Raw genomic sequence first — 20,555 nt, 5'->3', positions numbered from 1 at the left:
CTGGCCACTGCACTCCAGCCTGGGCAACAGAGCAAGACTCCGTCTCAAAAAAAAAGAAAGTTTATGGCCGGGTGCGGTGGCTCACGCCTGTAATCCCAGCACTTTGGGAGGCTGAGGCGGGCAGATCATGAGGTCAGGAGATCGAGACCATCCTGGCTAACATGGTGAAACCTCGTCTCTACTAAAAATACAAAAAAAAAATTAGCCAGGCGTGGTGGCGGGTGCCTGTAGTCCCAGCTACTCAGGAGGCTGAGGCAGGAGAATGGCATGAACCCGGGAGGTGGAGGTTGCAGTGAACCGAGATCCCGCCACTGCACTCCAGCCTGGGCAACAGAACGAGACTCTGTCTTTAAAAAAAAAAAAAAAGGCTGGGCGTGGTGGCTCAAGCCTGTAATCCCAGCACTTTGGGAGGCCGAGGCGGGCGGATCACGAGGTCAGGAGATCGAGACCATCCTGGCTAACACGGTGAAACCCCGTCTCTACTAAAAAAAAAAAAAAACTAGCCGGGCGAGGTGGCGGGTGCCTGTAGTCCCAGCTACTCGGGAGGCTGAGGCAGGAGAATGGCGTGAACCCGGGAGGCGGAGCTTGCAGTGAGCCGAGATCCTGCCACTGCACTCCAGCCTGGGCGACAGAGCGAGACTCCGTCTCAAAAAGAAAAGAAAAGAAAAGAAAGTTTAAAAGAAGGAAATTCACCCAAACCCACTGAATACGGTAAGTGTATTCATCTTTCGATATTCCCCTGTCCATATCTACACATATACTTTTTTCTATAGTAAATAGTTCTGTATTTTGTCCTGCATTTCCCTTGTTACTATGCAGTCTTCCTGTTTATCATTTTCGTCGACAACATGAAATTCTAGTGAGAGACTGAACATATTGTAATGTAGATGTTCAGGTTTTTCCAGTTTCTCTTTACAATAGGTATTAACTACAGTGAGCAGTTTTATGCATTTTGCTAATTTCTCCTTTAAAGAAGTTTTTCAAAATTACCTTTATTCTTCTCAGGTGATCATTTCATTATTACCAAAGTTACCCTAGGTTTTTTCAAGTTTGTGGTTAAAAAACTAGAATCTGGCTGAGAGCGGTGGCTCATGCCTGTAATCCCAGCACTTTGGGAGGCCGAGGCTGATGGATCACCTGAGGTCTGGAGTTTGAGACCAGCCTGGCCAACATGGTGAAACCCCATCTCTACTAGAAATACAAAAATCAGCCGGGCATGGTGGCAGGCGCCTGTAATCCCAGCCTGCTGAGGAAGCTGAGGCAGAAGAATTGCTCGAACCCAGGGGTGGAGGTTGCAGTGAGCCAATATCATGCCATAGCATTCCAGCCTGGGCAACAAGAGTGAAACTCTGTCTCCAAAAAAAAAAAAAAAAAATCTTTTGTGGGGTTTTTTTCCTGCCATCAAAAATCGTGTTTCTTTTAAAAACAAGTTCAGGCCGGGTGCGGTGGCTCAAGCCTGTAATCTCAGCACTTTGGGAGGCCGAGACGGGCGGATCACGAGGTCAGGAGATCGAGACCATCCTGGCTAACACGGAGAAACCCCGTCTCTACTAAAAAAATACAAAAAACTAGCCGGGCGAGGTGGCGGGCGCCTGTAGTCCCAGCTACTCGGGAGGCTGAGGCAGGAGAATGGCGCAAACCCGGGAGGCGGAGCTTGCAGTGAGCTGAGATCCAGCCACTGCACTCCAGCCTGGGCGACAGAGCCAGACTCCGTCTCAAAAAAAAAAAAAAAAAAAAAAAAACAAGTTCAAACATTACCGAAGTTTATAGCGTAGGAAATATGTCTTCTATAATCTCCCTTAACCAATATACCTCTCAACATTCTCCTCACCCCCAACTCCACCCTCCCAGGATAACCAGTTGGCACATAATCTTTATTTAAAAATTATTTTCAGCAGTCCACATTAGAGTTGAAATTTTCTGGTGGGAGAATCTATACCTTGTTCATTTATAGGCCAAGGACCGCAATCCTTCAGTAACACCAGTGTAAGAGCTTGAGGAGAAACTGTGAAGCTACACAGTATTTGTTTTCTAATACCTCTTGTCAGTCATTCTAAATATCTTTAATTTATTTAAAAAATATATATATATAGTATTGAATGCCTACTGTGTGCTAGGGACTGTTCTAAGCGCGTGGGTTACAGCAGTGAACAAAATAAAGGTGCCTATCCTCATAGAACATAGATTGTAGCATGGTATCTACTGTATCATACAGTAGATACAATAAACTATATTGAATATTAGAATGTGGCAAATGCTATGGAAAAAGAGTCAAGCCAAGTAAAGAGGATTGTTTAGGGTACAAGTTGCAATTTTCAATATGGTAGTCAGAGCAGGCCTCACTGAGGTGACATGACATTTAAGCATAAACATGGAGGAGGAAGAATAAGCCTGAGCTGTCTTAGGCTTCCGGGGCAGCCAAGCCATTTCCATGGCACTAGGAGCCTGATGTTTCCAGTTCCACCTTTGATGACTGCATTTTCTCTAAGACATGGGAGGGACCTTTTCTCCTATTGTTTTTAAGTACTAACTCCAGCTAGGCCAGCCTTCTCATAGTGTTATCTAAACTTTATAGCAGATATATGAGGTAGCAGTAACATTATGTCCATTTCTCACAGAGGCACTACTAGATGAAGGAGTTTACCTGAGGTCATACAACCAGGAAGTAGCTGAGCCTAGAATCCTGCCACCCACCCCATGGCCCTGTTCATATTCCACCTGCCTCTAATTTACCTCTTTTCCTTCTAGACCAGCATTCTCAAAACTGGAGGACTCCTTTGAGGCCCTCTCCCTATACCTGGGGGAGCTGGGCATCCCATTGCCTGCAGAGCTGGAGGAGTTGGACCACACTGTGAGCATGCAGTACGGCCTGACCCGGGACTCACCTCCCTAGCCCTGGCCCAGCCCCCTGCAGGGGGGGTGTTCTACAGCCAGCATTGCCCCTCTGCGCCCCATCCCTGCTGTGAGCAGGGCCGTCCGGGCTTCCTGTGGATTGGCGGCCTGTTTAGAAGCAGAACAAGCCATTCCTACTACCTCCCCAGGAGGCAAGTGAGCGCAGCACCAGGGAAATGTATCTCCACAGGTTCTGGGGCCTAGTTACTGTCTGTAAATCCAATACTTGCCTGAAAGCTGTGAAGAAGAAAAAAAAAAGCCTGGCCTTTGGGCCAGGAGGAATCTGTTACTCAGATCCACCCAGGAACTCCCTGGCAGTGGATTGTGGGAGGCTGTCGCTTACACTAATCAGCGTGACCTGGACCTGCTGGGCAGGATCCCAGGGTGAACCTGCCTGTGAACTCTGAAGTCACTAGTCCAGCTGGGTGCAGGAGGACTTTAAGCGTGTGGACGAAAGAAAGACTGGTGGCCAGAAGGCACTCAAAGGGTGTGAAAAAGACAGTGATGCTCCCCCTTTCCACTCCAGATCCTGCCCTTCCTGGAGCAAGGTTGAGGGAGTAGGTTTTGAAGAGTCCCTTAATATGTGGTAGAACAGGCCAGGAGTTAGAGAAAGGGCTGACTTCTGTTTACCTGCTCACTGGCTCTAACCAGCCCAGGGCCCACATCAATGTGAGGGGAAGCCTCCACCTCATGTTTTCAACTTACTACTGGAAACTGGCTGAGAACTTAACAGGCAACATCCTTTCTGTCTGCAACAGTCACAAGCACAGGAAGAGGCTAGGGGACTAGAAAGAGGCCCTGCACTCTAGAAAGCTCAGATCAGGCCGGGCGCGGTGGCTCACGCCTGTAATCCCAACACTTTGGGAGGCCGAGGCGGGCGGATCACAAGGTCAGGAGATCGAGACCATGGTGAAACCCTGTCTCTACTAAAAATAGAAAAAATTAGCCGGGCGTAGTGGCGGGCGCCTGTAGTCCCAGCTACTCGGGAGGCTGAGGCAGGAGAATGGCGTGAACCCGGGAGTCGGAGCTTGCAGTGAGCCGAGATTGCGCCACTGCACTCCAGCCTGGGCGACAGAGCGAGACTCCGTCTCAAAAAAAAAAAAAAAAAAAAGAATAGAAAGCTCAGATCTTGGCTTCTGTTACTCATACTCTGGTGGGCTCGTTAGTCAGATGCCTAAGACATTTTGCCTAAAGCTAGATGGGTTCTGGAGGATAGTAGCTTGTCACAGGCCTAGAGTCTGAGGGAGGGGAGTGGGAATCTCAGCAATCTCTTGGTCTTGGCCTCATGGCAACCATTGCTCACCCTTCAGCATGCCTGGTTTAGGCAGCAGCTTGGGCTGGGAAGAGGTGGTGGCAGAGTCCCAAAGCTAAGATGCTGAGAGAGACAGCTCCCTGAGTTGGGCCATCTGACTTCTACCTCCCATGTTTGCTCTCCCAGCTCATGAGCTCCTGGGCAGCATCCTCCTGAGCCACATCTGCAGGTACTAGAAAACCTCCATCTTGGCTCCCAGAGCTCTAGGAACTCTTCATCACAACTAGATTTGCCTCTTCTAAGTGTCTGTGAGGTTGCACCATATTTAATAAATTGGGAAAGGGTTTGGTGTATTAATGCAATGTGTGGTGGTTGTATTGGAGCAGGGGGAATTGATAAAGGAGTGGTTGCTGTTAATATTATCTTCTTGTTATATCTATTGGGTGGTATGTGAAATATTGTACATAGACCTGATGAGTTGTGGGACCAGATGTCATCTCTGGTCAGGGTTTACTTGATATATAGACTGTACTTCTGTGTGACGTTTGCAAGCTTGCTGTAGGACTGAGCCCTGAACTCCCAGCAGCAGCACAGTTCAGCATTGTGTGGCTGGTTGTTTCCCAGCTGTCCCCAGCAAGTGTAGGAGTGGTGGGCCTGAACGGGGCCATTGATCAAACTAAATAAATTAAGCAGTTAAAGCAGTTAACATACCTGGCAATATGGAAAGTAAAAACATGTCTGGCTCAGGGACGTAAATGTAGAGGGTCTGCTAGCCACCTTCTGGCCTAGCCCACACAAACTCCCCATAGAGAGTTTTCATGCACCCAAGTCTAAAACCCTCAAGTAGACACCCATCTGCTCTAGAGAATATGTACATCCCACCTGAGGCAGCCCCTTCCTTGCAGCAAGTGTGACTATGACCTTCTGGCTTGGGTCTCACATGCCAGCTGAGTCATTCCTTAGGGGCCCTACCCTTTCATCCTCTTTATATGAATACTTCTATAGCCTGGGTATCCTGGCTTGCTTTCCTCAGTGCTAGGTGCCACCTTTGTCATGGGAAGAAATGAATGCAAGTCACCCCACCCCTTGTGTTTCCCTACAAGTGCTTGAGAGGAGACCTGTTTCTTGTTGCTTCCGCATATGGGGGATGTTGTGGAGTAACCACTGGGAAGGACAATGCTATCTGGTTAGTGGGGCCTTGGGCACAATATAAATCTGTAAACCCAAAGGTGATTTCTCCCAGGCACTCTCAAAGTTGAAGAATCCAACTTAAGGACAGAATCTGGTTCCCAAAAAAAAAACTAATGATCTGGAGTACGCATTGCTGGCAGAACCACAGAGCAATGGCTGGGCATGGACAGAGTTCATCTGGGTATTCCTGAGGCTGAGAACCTGTGGCTGAAATCCCTTGGTAAAAGTCCAGGAGACACACCTGTTGGTATCTCCTTCTGTAGCCATAGTAGTCACCTTGCAGGGAACTTCCTCAGCCCAGGGCTGCTGCAGGCAGCCCAGTGACCCTTCCTCCTCTGCGGTTATTCCCCCTTTGGCTGCTGCAACACCATCCCCGTCACCCACCCCTCAACCCCTGCTGTGTTCCAGACTTTGACAAAGGCTGTCTAGATACTCATTTTAGCTACCTCCACCTTGGAAACAATGCTGAAGGGGAGAGGATTTGCAATGACCAGCCACCTTATTGGGAGGCCTGCACACCTGTCCTTCCTGCAGCTTTAACCTGAAAGACTCCTGATGATAATAATCTGGACACAGAAGCTGGACACGGTGGCTCAAGCCTGTAATCTCAGCACTTTGGGAGGCCTCAGCTGGTGGATCACCTGAGATCAAATGAGAACAGCCTGACCAACATGGTGAAATCCCGTCTCTACTAAAAATACAAAAATTAGCTGGGTATGGTAGCACATACCTGTAATCCCAGCTACTCCAGAGGCTGAGGCAGGACAGTCGCTTGAACCCAGGAGGCGGAGGTTGCAGTGAGCCGAGATCGCGCCATTGCACTCCAGCCTGAGCAACAAGGGCCAAACTCCATCTCAAAAAAAAAAAAAAATCTGGACACAGGCTGCAGTTGTCACCTTCTAGTAACAGGGCCAGGATGAATGAAGAAAAGGCCCAGAGCTTGCCACACAGGTGTTAACAAGGTAACACAAAGCTTCTCAACTTATAGGGAATGTTCCTATTACCTCTCAAAAATTTGGCAATGTGGAGTCTTTTTTTTTTTTATTAAGTCAAATGCAGAGCAATTTCCCACACTAAATGCAGGTGTCAGAATGAGGTATATAAAACATGTATATAGAGAAATGCCTTTATAGAAAAGTAGAAACCAGTAATAGTCTCTTCTCCAGCATCACTAACACCAAGAGACCCCCTGAGGTCTAGGTCCCCAAAGCAGATGGCTCCATAGAAAGCCCCACTAACCCCCATCTCCACATTGGGCAGTGGAAGGGCTCTGAAAAGGAAGCTCTATGGCCAGGGGCTGCCAGGCCTTCGAGTGTGACATCAAGGCTTAGAGGCCCTGCTGAGCTGCTACCACAGTGCAGTGGAGAAATGTTGCACTCAGTCAGGAGGCTGGGCTCTCGCCATGCCAGTAGCTTGCTTATGACCTTGGGCAAGTCACTTTTTCCTCTCTGAGGCCCTGTGTCCAAAAGGTTTAATGAACCCTTTCTAATGATTCTTTGATTGTTTTGTAAGTTAGGGGCTGTGACCCTAGCCCCACTGCCCTACAGGAAGGTGCTGGCCTGGAGGCCCACAGGACCACCTGCTAAATCAAGCCCACCTCAGGAGCAAGCCCTAAAGTGCTTTATTATCTTGCCTCTGAGCTTAGTTTCCAGGTTAACCTCTTAGAAGCAGCTCATAAGGCCCCATAGTATAATTCCCATAGGTTAGCTAACCACTCTCTTACCTGTGCAAAATGAAGACAGGTCACTATCCATCCCTGAAGAGGAACAGGCATCCCAGGTCTGCCTCTGCTCCTGTGGCCAAAGCTGCTCCTGTGGCCAAAGGCGGAGCAGATCCTTCCCTATCCTCTTCCTAAGTGGAATGCTCAGTGCAATTCTTCCCTTCCTTTCCTTGTGAAACAGGAAGAGTCCCTGGGCCCAGGCCTGGCCCATAGTTGTCAAGGCACATCATTGCTAGCAAGCTGGAGCATACCAGCACAACCTAGATCTCATTCTCAACCCAAAATTTCTGACTTCTGTACAGACTCACTTCTGGTTCTCAGAGGTCAATAGGGAGTTCCATCCCAAATATTTTAAAAACTAAACATATTTTTTCGATCCCATCCCTTGACCTGCTTTACCTTAACCATGAATAACAGTGTATGCCACTCAAGCCCATGATGGAGACTGAGGCCATCTTAGTAAAGCACAGAGGAGCCTGGGGGAGCTCCCCATCTATCCCTGGTTCAGCTCCAGGGGAGCAGGCAATGTTTGGAAGCCCTTAGCAGCAGCATCACTGTGGGAGCTGCCACTGTCTCCATCCACAGACAAAATCTGCTCCAAGGGATGGAGAAGGAGCACTGTTAGGACCCTGCCCAGCCTTACCCTCAGCCCACAGTGCCATCTGCTTCTGTCACTTATTAGGATTCACCAAAAAAGGAGGGGGAATGGTAGGGTTTTAACCAGAACACAAAGTGGTAGATCCTCCCAGCTGTAGGAGGGTGGGCTGTCCTGCACCAGTGTCTGCATGGGCTCCTGCCCACTGAGGGGACTCAGGCCCCAGGAGTCCCGGCCTGGCCCATAAGAGGAGTGCTGCCCTCCTGAGGGTCAACTGGAGTCTGGCTGGTGTGGACCACGACAGTCTTCTCATCCACAATCTCACAGGTAGGGTTGGTGAAGGCAGACAAGGGCAGAGTGATTCGCTGCATCTCCCTCTCACACATTTTCTGATCATGCTGTTCTTTCAAATCCTTCCCCCTGGCAGGAAAAAAAAAAAATTCAGGCTATGCCTCCTGCATAGTTTTGCTCATTAGATGGCATCCCTGAGGTTCAGCAGTAGCAGCAGCTTGCCATCATCACAACAAATCAGTGGCTGAGCCAGGACTCAAACTCAGGTCCAGGATACTAGGATATCCATTCTGCAAGACTGCGTGTAACTCAGTAAGAAGCTCCTGCACCTCTGGTCTTAGGTTCTCCATCTGTAAAACAGGGTGACAGCAGTATGGACTTCCTACAGCTTCACCAGGACTCAGTGAAAATAAAGTAGAGGACAGAGATTTTTTTTTTTTTTGATTGAGACAGGGTCTCAACATGTTGCACAGGCTGGTCTCAAACTACTGGGGTCAAGCCAGCCTCCTGCCTCCCAAAGTATTGGGATTACAGGCATAAGTCACTGCACCTGGCCAGACAGAGACTCTTAAAGCAAGACACAGTTTTGTTCTTTCAGCCCAGGGCTCCCAGAGACCCTGAGAACTATCTGAACTTTGGACCTAACCTATAAAGTTGTCCAGAAAACTGGCCTGATCATCCTGCTGTGAGACAGCCTTCTTATCCTTAAGTCTCAGAAGGTGTGAGCCCAGGCTGGAAATGGACCATCCCTAACCCATGCAGGGGGCAAAAAGGAATGAGGGCTGCTTGGGTCAATGGGAAACAATGAAACAATGTCATCAGACCTCTCAGAGTTTTCACATACCTCTGAATTTTCATGGTGCTCACTGACCCGGTCAAACCACGGTATAACTCCATTTTACTCATGGAGTGCTCATTCCATGCTAGGGACTTAATACACCTAATCCCACATCATTCTCAGCTCAACCCTAAGAATTAGGGCTTATTCATTTTATAGAGAAAGAAATGGCCTAGAGATGTTAAGAACACTCTCCAAGGATGTGGTGGGCTCAAATCCATGTCTCTGGCTGATGCTCAGAGAAGTTCTGACCTGACCAAATTCACCCCACAAAAAATGGTGGAGCAGGGACTCAAACCCAGTCTTCTGTCTGCACAGGTAGGGTCCTTCCCACTGGACCAGGCCACCGCTAGTGCTGACTAGAGGGCTTGATGAGTGCCTGGCACACTGCACACCAGAACCAGCACTCAGGACCCAAGATAGCATCCTCCAAAGCCAGCAACTAGACATGGGTCCAGCTGTTGGAGGGAGGAGCTTCTTCCCAGGAGCAGTTGATGGATGACTGAAACAACACAGGGGCCTGCTTCACATCTCAGGGGCATGGCTAAGATCAAATGGATTACACATCCATCAGGATGTTCAAGAGAATGACTTCTAGAGACTGGGGAAGAATATTGGGGAAAAGGAGTGGGGGAGGGAAGAGGATAGAGGAGGAAGGTATCTCAGACCTGTTTTTAAACCGTCCAGTTCTCCTTCCTTGTATTCTAGTACCAGCTCAGCCTTAGCTGTGTGATACTTGGCAAAACAACCTCTCTGGTTTCTTCATGTGTGAAATGGAGACAATATATGCCTCAAAATATGATAATGAAGGTGAAAGCACTTTGAAAATAGTGAAACTGCTATAAAAATTCATAAAGGGACTAGGCATGGTGGCTCACACCTGCAATCCCAACACTTTGGGAGGCTGAGGAGGGAGGATTGCTTGAGCCCAGGAGTTCTAGACCAACCTGAGCAAAATGGCAAAACTCCAGCTCTACAAAAAATAAAAAATTAACCAGTTGTGGTGGCGCACACCTGTAGTCCCAGCTAGTCGGGAGGCTGAGGTAGGAGAATCACCTGAGCCTGGGAAATCGAGGACGCAGTGAGCTGTGATGGCGCCACTGCACTCCAGCCTGAGCATCAAGAGTGAGACACTGTCTCAAAAAGAAAAAAAAAGAAAAAATCCTAAGAGGTTATTATGATTTGCCCTGAATTATGACGTGACCCATCAAGCAACATTATCTTAATTTGATTTTCCGAGGAAATTCTCTTACTGATCAGCCAAATCAAGTATTGTTTATGTGACACCAGTAATCCCTTCTTCCCTGGGCCTTAATTTCATCATCTGTGAAAAAAGGAGTTGGACTTGATAATCTCCAGGGCCCTGACACTCTGTAAAATTCTTCACATGACATATGCTGATTCCCTATTTCTCCCTGTAAGGTCAGAGGAGGCAAATCTGTGAGCTCATCCTCCTGAATCACCCTGGGTGATGGTTTCTGAACATGCAAACCTGAGGCTCCTGCCCTATCCTTCTCATTAGCTTCTGTACTGGACACCATCAATTGCCACAGCAGAAAAACTCGCAGAGCACCCAGAGGGAAAATGAAGGGACAGTGTTCGTGGGTGGGTGGTCTGTATCAAAGCCTCCTTGACTCACATCCTGAGATTCACTAGCCTTGAGCACTGTTCATCAGCACAGCTGCTACCATGTAGAAGGAAACACCTCCATAATAAAAGCCAGTTTCTTCAAGGCTGCTCATGTAGGGAGAAATCTGGAAGGTCTGGGTTTAATTTTATTAAGGGAGTCCCTAAGCCTGTGGAAGACCAAAAGGCAATTTACAAAAAAAATGGAATATACAAGTATCTTTTGCCGAGGTTTGAATTTCAAAATCTAAGGGGCTGGAGTAAGAGGGAAAGCAGGAATTCACATTTCCTAAGTATGTACTAAGGTGCCAGGAAATGGCCTAATGGCCTTCCCATCATCCAGGATGAAAAGAGCTACCTATGCACATGCTGGATGTCTTTTTTTTTTTTTTTTTTTTTTTTTTTGTAGATCAGTCCTGCCATGTTGCCAGGACTGATCTCAAACTCCTGGCCTTAAGGGATCCTCCCGCCTCTTGAGGCATGAACCACCATGCCCAGCTATAATCCCCCTTTTTTTTCTTTTTGAGGTACAGTTTCCCTCTTGTTGCCCAGGCTGGAGTGCAATGGCGTGATCTCGGCTCACCGCAACCTCCGCCTCCCGGGTTCAAGCGATTCTCCTGCCTCAGCCTCCCGAGTAGCTGGGAATACAGGCATGCACCACCACACCCAGCTTATTTTGTATTTTTAGTAGAGATGGGGCTTCTCCATGTTGGTCAGACTGATCTCCAACTCCTGATCTCAGGTGATTCACCCGCCTCCGCCTCCCAAAGTGCTGGGATTATAGGCGTGAGCCACCGCACCCAGCCTAATCCCCCTTTTATAGATGAAGAAACTGAGGCTTTTGAGTTTAACTTTGGCACCCTGCTTTCCTCAGCAACCTCCTTTACCTGTGGCCAGCTGAGCCGCTGATAATGGCCAGGCTGCATCATATACAAGTCTTCAGGGAAAAAAAATCAATTTGTATTAATGGGGCAGAGCAGGGCTGGAAGAGCAGTCAAGGGTAAAGGAAGCAGATGCTGGGACTAGTCTGGATTAGTCTTACCATTTACAAGCCCGGAAGCACACTCAATCCTATGTGCCTGCTGTTAATGGTACCTTTGAGTCCTGGAGGTGCAGTGACTGCTCCCAGCTCCCTCGGGAGACCTTTGAGAGGCCACTAGGCCCGCTACACTGACCATCAGGCAGCCTAGCCTCTTCTCACTGCTTGGGGTAGGGGCTGGTTAGCCGGGGTGTTGTGTGGCAGCCAAGAAAGAACAAAAGGCTTATTCACTGACTTAGCTCCTCTCCTAAGAGGGTGGAGTGGTGTTGACCTACAGTTTTTCCCTCCCCTTTTTAAATAAGACCTCCCCTGAAGCTAGTGCAGACACTACACTTAGCTCCTCAGTCACAGACTGGCTGTTTGAACCTCGTGGCCTAGACTACCAGGACAAAGAACCAACCAGGCTGAGCTCCCACCCACCCCCATTTACAGCCCTTCCTCCCCTAAGACGAAGCCTGGTGCCTGCCCACCCTTCCCAGCCAGGGAAAAGCTCCGTCCCATTAGGCAAGCCTCATGGCCTTTGGCAGAGCTCAAAGCTTAACAGTACCTACCCTGACTGCTTGCTCCAAGGCCAGGGTGGGACTGGGAGCTCAGCTGGCCAGAGAGAGCAGGTGTAGATGAAGCTGCTGCCTGCCTCCAACTTCCTCTCCCAGAGTATGGAAGCACCACACACCTCATTCAGACTACATGGGTCTTCTTCAATTATTACTCTGAGCTGCTATTTTCCCTGTCAGAAGCAGTGCTGTGCCACACTGCTGCTCAGGAAAAGCTCCCAAGGCAGCTACAGGTAATAATCATAAGAGCAGCCAACATTTATTTCCTCCTTTAATAAGTAAGGCCCTACTGTATGCTGCCTCGAACTTCCTCTCCCAGGTTATGGAACACCAATTGTATGCCTAAACTATACTGTCCAATTTCATCCTCACAACCTATGTGGTATCTATTTTGACCTGTTTCATAGATAGGAAGGCAGATGCAGAGAAGTTACACTCTTTAAGCAAATGGCAGAGCTGGAATTTGAACCCAGTCTTACCACCAGCAATACTGTCTTTTTAGGAAATAGAGTTGGGAGGATCATCATATCTAACCCCCTTACAGTACAGATGAAGAAATTGAAGTCCAGAGAAGGTAAATAACTTGTCCAGTGTAACATCCAGAATACGTGAAAGTTCCAGAACTAGATCTTGTTTCTTCTGACTTTAAACCCAGCCTTATTTTTTAAGTTTCTATTTTTCCTACTGTCCTTTGTGATTCAAAGCAAATTTACATGAGGCTACTGGGCCTTGCTGGACTTGTTGGAGATACTGATAATCCTCAGACATACGTTACTAGCTGCGTAGCCTGGCCATTGTACTTAACTCTGTTAGGTCTCAGCTCCTCACTGTAAAATGATGTAACAGTGCTCCTAGTGTGGTTGTGAGGCTTAGTCAAGATAATCAGGAGGCTGGCTGCAGTGGCTCATGCCTGTAATCCCAGCACTTTGGGAGGCCGAGGCGAGTGGATTGCCTGAGGTTACAAGTTCGAGACCAGCCTGGCCAACATGGTGAAACCCATCTCCACTATAAATACAAAAATTAGCAGGGCATGGTGGCGGGTGCCTCTAATCCCAGCTAGTCGGTAGGCTGAGCCAGGAAAATCATTTGAACCCAGGAGGCGGAGGTTGCAGTGAGCCGACAGAGCGAGACTCTGTCTCAAAAAAAAAAAAAAAAAAAAAAAAAAGAAAGAAAAAAAGATAATCAGGGAAGAAAAAAAGATAATACAGTAGGGCCTTACTTATTAAGAAAGCATGAAATAAATGTTGGCTGCTATTGTGATTATTACCTGATTGGTGTGCTATTGTTTCTGTTTACATTTAATACTTATAATAATCTTAGATGGGTGGGTGTGAAGGGGGGATGTATCCCCATTTAACAGACAAGATATCAAGGCTCAGAGGACACCTGAACCCTACAGCTCTTTTCAGGACACTCTGCTCTCTGACTTTAGGAAGAAATGGAGGCTGCAAGCTTGTTTTTAGCCCACATGCGGTTTCCTGTTGTACAGTCTGTTCTGAGAGCAGTTCTGCTGAGGAAAGGAGTGATCTGGTCGTTAGTGACAGGGAGTCTGGTGACTGGGTGCCCTGCCCTGAGTTTATAGGAAAATAAATTTTAGGCCTTAGGGCAGTCTCATGACAGCCTAGAGGAACAAATCTAGAAGAAAAAGACTTCCACTGGGCACCAGAACTGAGCTCAGAATTAAGAATGTTTAGTCAGTTCAAGCACCTGGAAGGCCTGGAAACTGTCACAGGATTGCAGGACAGCCGAATGCTGTCGAGTGGCTGGGGAAAAAGGAAATCTTTCAAGGACTAAACTCAGCCAGTGTGGCTTAGGTCTGCTTATGAATTGTAAGGCTAGGGCCACAACATCACTAACTCTGAAATGAATAAGCAGGTGTCCCTGGACCTGCCATGTCAACCATCCCATTGTGGGAAACAACCTCAGACTGGGAGTCAGGATGTCCTCTCAAGTCAGGATGTCCTCTCAAGTCAATGCTTTCCCTCTCTGGACCTCTGCTTCCTGCATCACAAGAAATCAGACAGCACAGACAGCACTAGTCCATTACCCACTTTTTTTTTTTTTTTGAGACAGGATCTCACTCTGTCACCCAGGCTGGAGTGCAGTGGCACAATCATGGCTCACCGCAGCCTTGACCTCCCAGGCTCAGGTGATCCTCCCACCTCAGCCTCCTTAGTAACTAGGACTACAGGCGCCCACCACCATGCCTGGCTAATTTTTGTATTTTTTTGTAGAGACACGATTTTGCCATGTTGCCCATGCTGTTCTCGAACTCTTGGGCTCAAGCGATCCACCTGCCTCAGCCTCCCAAAGTGCTAGGATTACAGGTATGAGCCACTGCGCCTGGCCCATTACCCACATTTTTTATTTATTTATTTATTTTGAGATGGAGTCTCGCTCTGTCGCCCAGGCTGGAGTGCAGTGGCACAATCTCAGCTCACTGCAACGTCCGCCTCCCAGGTTCAAGCAATTCTTCTGCCTCAGCCTCCCAAGTAGCTGGGATTACAGGTGCCCGCCACCACGCCTGGCTAGTTTTTTGTATTTTTAGTAGAGATGGGGTTTCACTATGTTGGCCAGGCTGGTCTCAAACTCCTGACCTCACGATCTGCCTGCCTCAGCCTCCCAAAGTGCTGGGATTACAGGCATGAGCCACCACGCCCAGCCACACATTTCATAGAAAAGAAAAATAGCTATCATTTACTGACCACTTACTATGTGCCACACCCTGAGCTAAGTAGTCACAAGCCTTAGCTTCACACAATGATGTGGAGTAGGAAATTGAAGCAATTTGCCCAGGGTCACAGAGATAGCTAGTTAGAGGACTTCTCTCCACCAAATGCTAGGTGTGTAACCTCAGGTAAAGTATATAATCCCCTCTTGCCTCAGTTTCCTCATCTGTAAACTGGAGATAATAACATTTACCTCATAAAGGTGATTATGAGAATTGAGTTAAAGCATGTGCTTGAAGCAGTGTCTGGCATATGGTACATGTTTGCTACTGCTGTTATTATTATACCCAAACTTCCCCTTTTTCATCTGTAATGAGGAGGTTGACTACAAGGCCTCTAAAGATGCCCTGCTGGGTGATCCACTGAGGCTGTGGGCTCAGACATGGCCCTCACCACTGGAAAATGCAGGCTGCATGCCAGGTATGGTGGTTCATGCCTATACACTTTGGGAGGCTGAGGTAGGAGGATCACTTGAGCCCAGGAGTTTGAGACTAGCCTGCGCAACATAGTGAGACCCTGTCTCTACAAAAAATTTAAAAATCAGCCAGGCATGGTGAGACATGCCTGTAGTCCCAGCTACTCGGTGGGGGTGAGTGGGGTTAATCACTTGAGCCCTGGGAGGTTGAGGCTGCAGTGAGCCGTGATCGCACCACTGCACTCAAGCCTAGGCAATAGGGCGAGACCCTGAAAAAAAAAAATCAAATGAAGGAAAGGAGACGGATGGACAGAAGGAAGGAAGGAAGGACGGAAGGACGGAAGGAAGGAAGGAAGGAAGAAAGGAAGGAAGGAAGGAAATTTAAATAAATAAATAAATGCAGGCTACTGTGTCACTTTCCTCATAGGAAGATTTCTCAGACCATAGAGGAGAATATTACAGACACCCAAGGCTAGAGGTCAAATCCCCTGATTTTGCTCAAGAATAGCAACTAATTTTCCAGAATCAGCCAGTGATGTAAAGACAAATGCCAGTCTGGCTTACCATCATTCACCAGTCACTGATGGGCATCTCGTGGGACCTTTCAAATAAGCATTCTTCTGCTGCCCCAGCCACAGGTCATGTCCTTGAGTTTCATAGGTCACCTCTTTGGCTTTCTCACATGTGGTGAAGAGTGGCAAACAGACTTTCTGTTCTCCATCTCACTTTTTTCTTCCCTAGCAGAGGAGATCCCACTGCTTATAGCTCAGGAAATTTAAGCCCCAAATGCAAAAACAGTGGCTGGAAACCTTTTCTAGTAGCAGAATTTTATAACTCACAGAAAGAATTCGGTCTTAAGGTCCCTGCAATCAGTGTCCAGCCTGATTTCTGCAGTGCCACTCGCTTCAATGCCAGGCATGTTGGATCAGACAGCAGGGAATTTGCTATCAAAACAGCTGGGTCTGAATCCAGGTTCTGCCACTCCCAGGCAGTGTGACTTTGAGCAAGTCTCTGACAGAGGCTTCTTCGTTTGTAAAATGGGGAACAAGAAGATACCTCACAAGGCTTTTAAGTGAGGTGTAAAGGCACCAAAGGAAAGGGTTTGTCCAAGGTCAGCAGATAAAGACTAGGACCAAGTCTCTACATCTTGAGCTGATTTTCAACATCTTGCTTCCTTTTGGGAAAGAAAGCCACAAAGTTTGATTTGACTTTGTGTACCTTCCTCCCCTCCTCCTCTCAAGAGGGCCCAGAAGAGAAGCTACTGACCTCTTGTAGGAGTAGCCCAAGATGATGCCAGCTCCGATGGCAATGATGATCACCATCATGGTAATGCCCAGCACGTAGCCTGCCAAGGACAGGACACAAGGTCCCATTAGCCACACCCCAATCAGCAAATGACATCTCTTGATGAATCCCAACAAGGGCAGGGGTGGGGGATCGTCATACCCAGAGTTCCCAGGTCCTTTTTCTCCTTGGAGTTCATCCGCACCCGCTGGCTGATCCCAATCACTGGCTGCACAGCGGCCGCCTCACTCCGGGAGGGCAGGGTGTTGGCAGGAGCGAACACCTGCATCTCATCTACACCTGGCCCTTCAGACGCTTCCTCGATTTCTGTCGTGGAGGTTGGCAGGGCCTGGGAGGTGGTCTCTGGAGATGAGGTGGGAAACAGCTCTCATCAGGGACTGCCCTGAGTGAATTCCACAGCTGAACCTGGTCCGAGTGTTAGGGGACATGTAGGTGGGTCACCTAAGAACGTCCCCCCACACACAACCCAAAGTCAAACTCTGCCCTAGAAGCAAGATCAAGCCTGAGAGGACTGAACCATCTCGGGGACAAGACAAATGAAAGGGGAAGGCCGTAGGGAAGGGCCTCTCTCCTGCATCCCACGTCTTTATCTGTACAAATCCTTGCTATTTCTCAAGGCCCCTCTCGGTTGCCGTCTTCTGCAGGGGATTCCCCCCATCTTCACTCCAGGAAACAACCCATGCTTCCTCTGAGCAGCTCACATCTAAGCGTATGCTCTGTGCCAATCCTTAGGTGAGATGCTTCACTTTGTGCAGGGAGCAGTGGCTCACGCCTGTAATCCCAACACTTTGGGAGGCCAGGCGGGCGGCGGGCGGATCACCTGAGGTCAGGACTTTGAGAGCAGCCAGGCCAACATGGTGAAACCCCGTCTCTACTAAAAATATAAAAATTAGCTGGACGTCGTGGTGCACGCTTGTTATCCCAGCTACTCAGGAGGCTGAGGCAGGAGAATCACTGCAACGCCGGAGGCGAAAGTTGCAGTGAGCCGAAATCGCGCCACTGCACTCCAGCCTGGGTGACAGAACGAGACTCCGACTCAAAAAAAAAAAAAAAAAAAAAAAAGCTTTACTTTGATTATCCCATTTAATCCTAGAAAACTGTCTTGCTGCTTTGGGAGCAAAAAGCCTGCGCTCTAGAATCTAAGAAATGTGAATTCAAATCTGTCCCCTGCCACTGCCTTCGGTCAATCGCTTAACTTCTCTGAAGCTCAAATCCCCCAAACGGCTTCTTCCCAAACGGCTTCTTCCCGCGATGTGTGTCGGGGGAGGTGGGGGAGCGGGGGTTGTGAGCAGTGTGGGTCTAGCGCACTGCAGACCCTCAGCAAACGGTCAACAAACGCTGAAGGTCCAAAAGCCACTCCTCGGGGCGCACGGCGGAAAAACCTAGCCTCGCCCCGCGCAGTTGTTTACAAGCGCTCGCCGCGGATGAGCTCATACGAGTGGCGGCGGTGGCCAATGGGCTTTGAGCCCCGTGGCCTGGAGACAGCCCTGGCCAATCGGACGGCGCGGAGGCGGAGCGGGGCCGGCCGGCATCGCGCGGCTGCACGTGCGCGGCGGTTGTCCGCCGCTCCCTGTCAGCCCCAGGAGCGGGGATTCCCGGGGTCCCGGGTAGGTACCTGGACATCTCAGGTCCTCGCAAGGCCGTTTCTCAGGGACGCCGGCCTCGCCACTGACGTAGCACCAGGGCCCGCGCGGGTCCTCGTCCGGGTTTCGGCAGTAACTGTGATTCCCGGCGCCTAAGAGGGAAGAGAAGGAAATGTGTGCTGGGGCTGGGACCTGGACCGCGGCTGCCGCCCGCCAGCCCCGGCGCCATCCTCCGGAGGACACTTACCCGACACGGGGGCCGAGGCCAGCCCGCTCTGCGCGTCCAGCCAGTTGAGGCAGAGGAGGCCCGGCGCGGGGGAGGTCTGGTCCTCCCTGTACAGGTGGCCGTTGTCCCAGAAACAACCTGTGGGAAGAGAAGCCCCCGGACACAGAGTAGCGGGCAGCGAAGGGAAGACGCCCAGCGTGGCGGGCAGGGGAGCTGGGACCACCCGGGCCGAGCCCCAGCCTGGCTAGGGGACCCTGGGCCCTGCTGGGCCTCCCTCTCCTCTCCTGGCAACACCCCACGCCCTCCGCCCCCTCCCCACAACCCTACACACACCTCAGAGGGTTGCTGTGCGGCCCGAAAGAGACGGAGAAGAAAGCGCCTGTGAAGCCCCTAGCCTGTGCCTGGCCCTTAGTCAACGTTCAGAGACTGTTAGGTTTTATTTATTTATTTTTGAAACCCGGAAAGCGCTGCAGAAGTGTAAAGGGTTGTTACTCTTGAACTTGTGACCACTTTGGAGGAGGAGATGGAGAGAAGGAGGCCTGGCTTAGGGTCCCTTTGAGGAGATGGGAGTTTTGGGACGGTGGGCGGCCAGACGTGACATTTATCCCTGTGTTGTAATGGTCAGTTACATAAACTCCGGTGTTTCTTCGTCCACGGATACGGCCACCTACTGCCCGTTTAACAGGCAATACTCTCTCCCAGGAGAATTCTCCAGGAGCCTTGACTCCGTCAGGCAAAAGATTCAAGAGAGCCTCAAACAGAGGAAACCGGCCTCATCGCTGACTGGATGAGACTCCAAGCTCCCACTCCCCTCTGCAGGAGAACCACAGGAGGAGGCTGGGGAAGGAGGACCACACCATGCAAAGGTCTTAGAAAGAACAGGGCTTGGGGAGTAGGGGAGATGAACCCCCAAGCTCCATCCACTCATGAGCAAGGAAAGGCAAAGAGAAAGTGGCTTCTTGCCTTTGTTCTTAATGGCAAAGATGGAGCTGCAAGCCCCTGACAAGGAAAGGAGGGGTGGAAAAGCTTTCACAGGACAACAGAAACCAGCTAAACGCTTCGCTTCCTGTCATCCTGGCCCTGTATGGGGGACTTTACCCCTTCTGTTTCATGAAGTTGCTGCGGAAAGGAAAGATTGTAATCTCACCTCCAGATCCGTAGGCTTCTGCTAGGAGCATGTTGCTGACGAGGAATGCTTGTACCCAGGCCAACAGCATCCTTGCCTCCTTCATCTTGCAGGTGATTGAACGACCAGTGTTTAACTGGGGCCCCCTTTGCGGCGGCTCTGCCTCCCGGTCCCAGCCTTGCAGTCAGACCTGCCCTTGTTATGCTCTTCTGGTAAACAGCCTCTCTTTAGAACTGGGAGCTTCCCAGCTAGCTTGCTGCAGCGCGAGCTGTTTTTCAGCTGAAAGGCGCCCCCTGGGTCCTAAGCCTCCTAGGTCATGCAAAATCTGACTCTGAGCCAAGAAAGGAACTCAGCCAAGAGATATGCAGGTTGTGCTTAGCAGTTTGAGACCTGCGAGGCTGCATCCCCAGGGTTTTTCATCTCTTCTGTTTCCATTTGTGTGAGTACAGAAAAAATAATTCTATCAAGGGGCATCATGGGATGTGGGAAATTATAAGCAATAAAACACAGAGCACTTTAGGGAGTTGTTCACCCAGGAGGAATTCATGATCTCATAGGGGGCAAAAATAAGAGTATCTGGTGGGGAGTGGAGTAACACTTTTTTTGTTTTTGTTTTTTTCTTTTTGAGACAGAGTCTTACACTGTCGCCCAGGGTTGGAGTGCAATAGTGCAATCTCGGCTCACTGCAACCTCCAACTGCCGGGTTCTTGCAATTCTCCTGCCTCAGCCTCCCGAATAGCTGGGATTACAGGTACACACCACCACACCCAGCTAATTTTTTGTATTTTTAGTAGAGTCGGAGTTTCATTTTGTTGGCCAGACTGGTCTTGAACTCCTGACCTCGTGATCCGCCCGTCTCGGCCTCCCAAAGTGTTGGGATTACAGGCGTGAGCCACCGTGCCCGGCCAAGTAACACTTTATCCCCATCCTTGAAAAAGAAAAAGGGCCTTTATGAACACTGACACTAAAAAAAAACAAAAAAACAAAACAAAACAAAAACAGTGTAACTTGGCCAGCGTCAAATCTGTCACATTGCTTTACTTACATTTGAGGTTTTTTGGGGTGTTGTATATAGCAGTAATATAGAAGGAGTATCTTTAGTTGAAAACACATGTTATGCAAACATGGAAAAATTTGCTCAGCTACATTGTAATAGTCTGCCCTTTCTGCCAG

The 20,555-nt window shown here is 49.3% G+C and overlaps 2 protein-coding genes across 5 annotated transcripts in view; one reads left to right on the top strand and one right to left on the bottom strand.

The window, feature by feature from the left end:
* LIMK2 (LIM domain kinase 2) overlaps positions 1 to 4,841 on the top strand; it is a 68,740-nt gene extending 63,899 nt beyond the window's left edge. For both annotated transcript variants that reach the window (XM_050806722.1, XM_050806723.1), the window contains one exon: positions 2,749 to 4,841. In XM_050806722.1, the coding sequence (XP_050662679.1) occupies positions 2,749 to 2,893 (145 nt within the window). In that variant the 3' untranslated portion in view covers positions 2,894 to 4,841. The remainder of the gene's footprint in view (positions 1 to 2,748) is intronic.
* Positions 4,842 to 6,447: 1,606 nt separating this feature from the next.
* PIK3IP1 (phosphoinositide-3-kinase interacting protein 1) lies at positions 6,448 to 19,968 on the bottom strand. Of its 3 annotated transcripts, XR_007729261.1 has the most exons (7): positions 19,404 to 19,968; positions 18,278 to 18,394; positions 18,063 to 18,182; positions 16,589 to 16,789; positions 16,409 to 16,487; positions 15,707 to 16,316; positions 7,978 to 8,070 (listed from the first exon to the last, which is right to left on the bottom strand). XR_007729261.1 is itself a non-coding variant. In XM_050806761.1 (6 exons), exons 1-6 carry the CDS (start codon positions 19,486 to 19,488, stop codon positions 7,866 to 7,868), a joined length of 807 nt encoding a protein of 268 aa, XP_050662718.1. In that variant the 5' UTR covers positions 19,489 to 19,968; the 3' UTR covers positions 6,448 to 7,865. The 3 variants fall into 3 exon arrangements, 2 of the variants coding, with proteins under 2 accessions (XP_050662718.1, XP_050662719.1); XM_050806761.1 differs by lacking the exon at positions 15,707 to 16,316 and having other exon boundaries at positions 6,448 to 8,070; XM_050806762.1 differs by lacking the exons at positions 15,707 to 16,316; positions 16,409 to 16,487 and having other exon boundaries at positions 6,448 to 8,070.
* Between the last annotated feature and the right edge of the window lie 587 nt (positions 19,969 to 20,555).

Source organism: Macaca thibetana, chromosome 10 (assembly GCF_024542745.1).
Source record: "Macaca thibetana thibetana isolate TM-01 chromosome 10, ASM2454274v1, whole genome shotgun sequence".
Lineage (NCBI taxonomy): Eukaryota > Metazoa > Chordata > Mammalia > Primates > Cercopithecidae > Macaca > Macaca thibetana.
This window is presented reverse-complemented; position numbering and strand designations above follow the sequence as displayed.

Bases quoted from the DNA above. Each gene is read 5' to 3' on its own strand.
- PIK3IP1 (XM_050806761.1), bottom strand. From the start codon at position 19,488: ATGAAGGAGGCAAGGATGCTGTTGGCCTGGGTACAAGCATTCCTCGTC. The intron at 18,395-19,403 runs GTGAGATTACAA...CTCTTCCCACAG, and splicing joins AGAAGCCTACGGATCTGGAG to GTTGTTTCTGGGACAACGGC. The intron at 16,790-18,062 runs GTACCTACCCGG...CCTCATCTCCAG, and splicing joins CGAGGACCTGAGATGTCCAG to AGACCACCTCCCAGGCCCTG.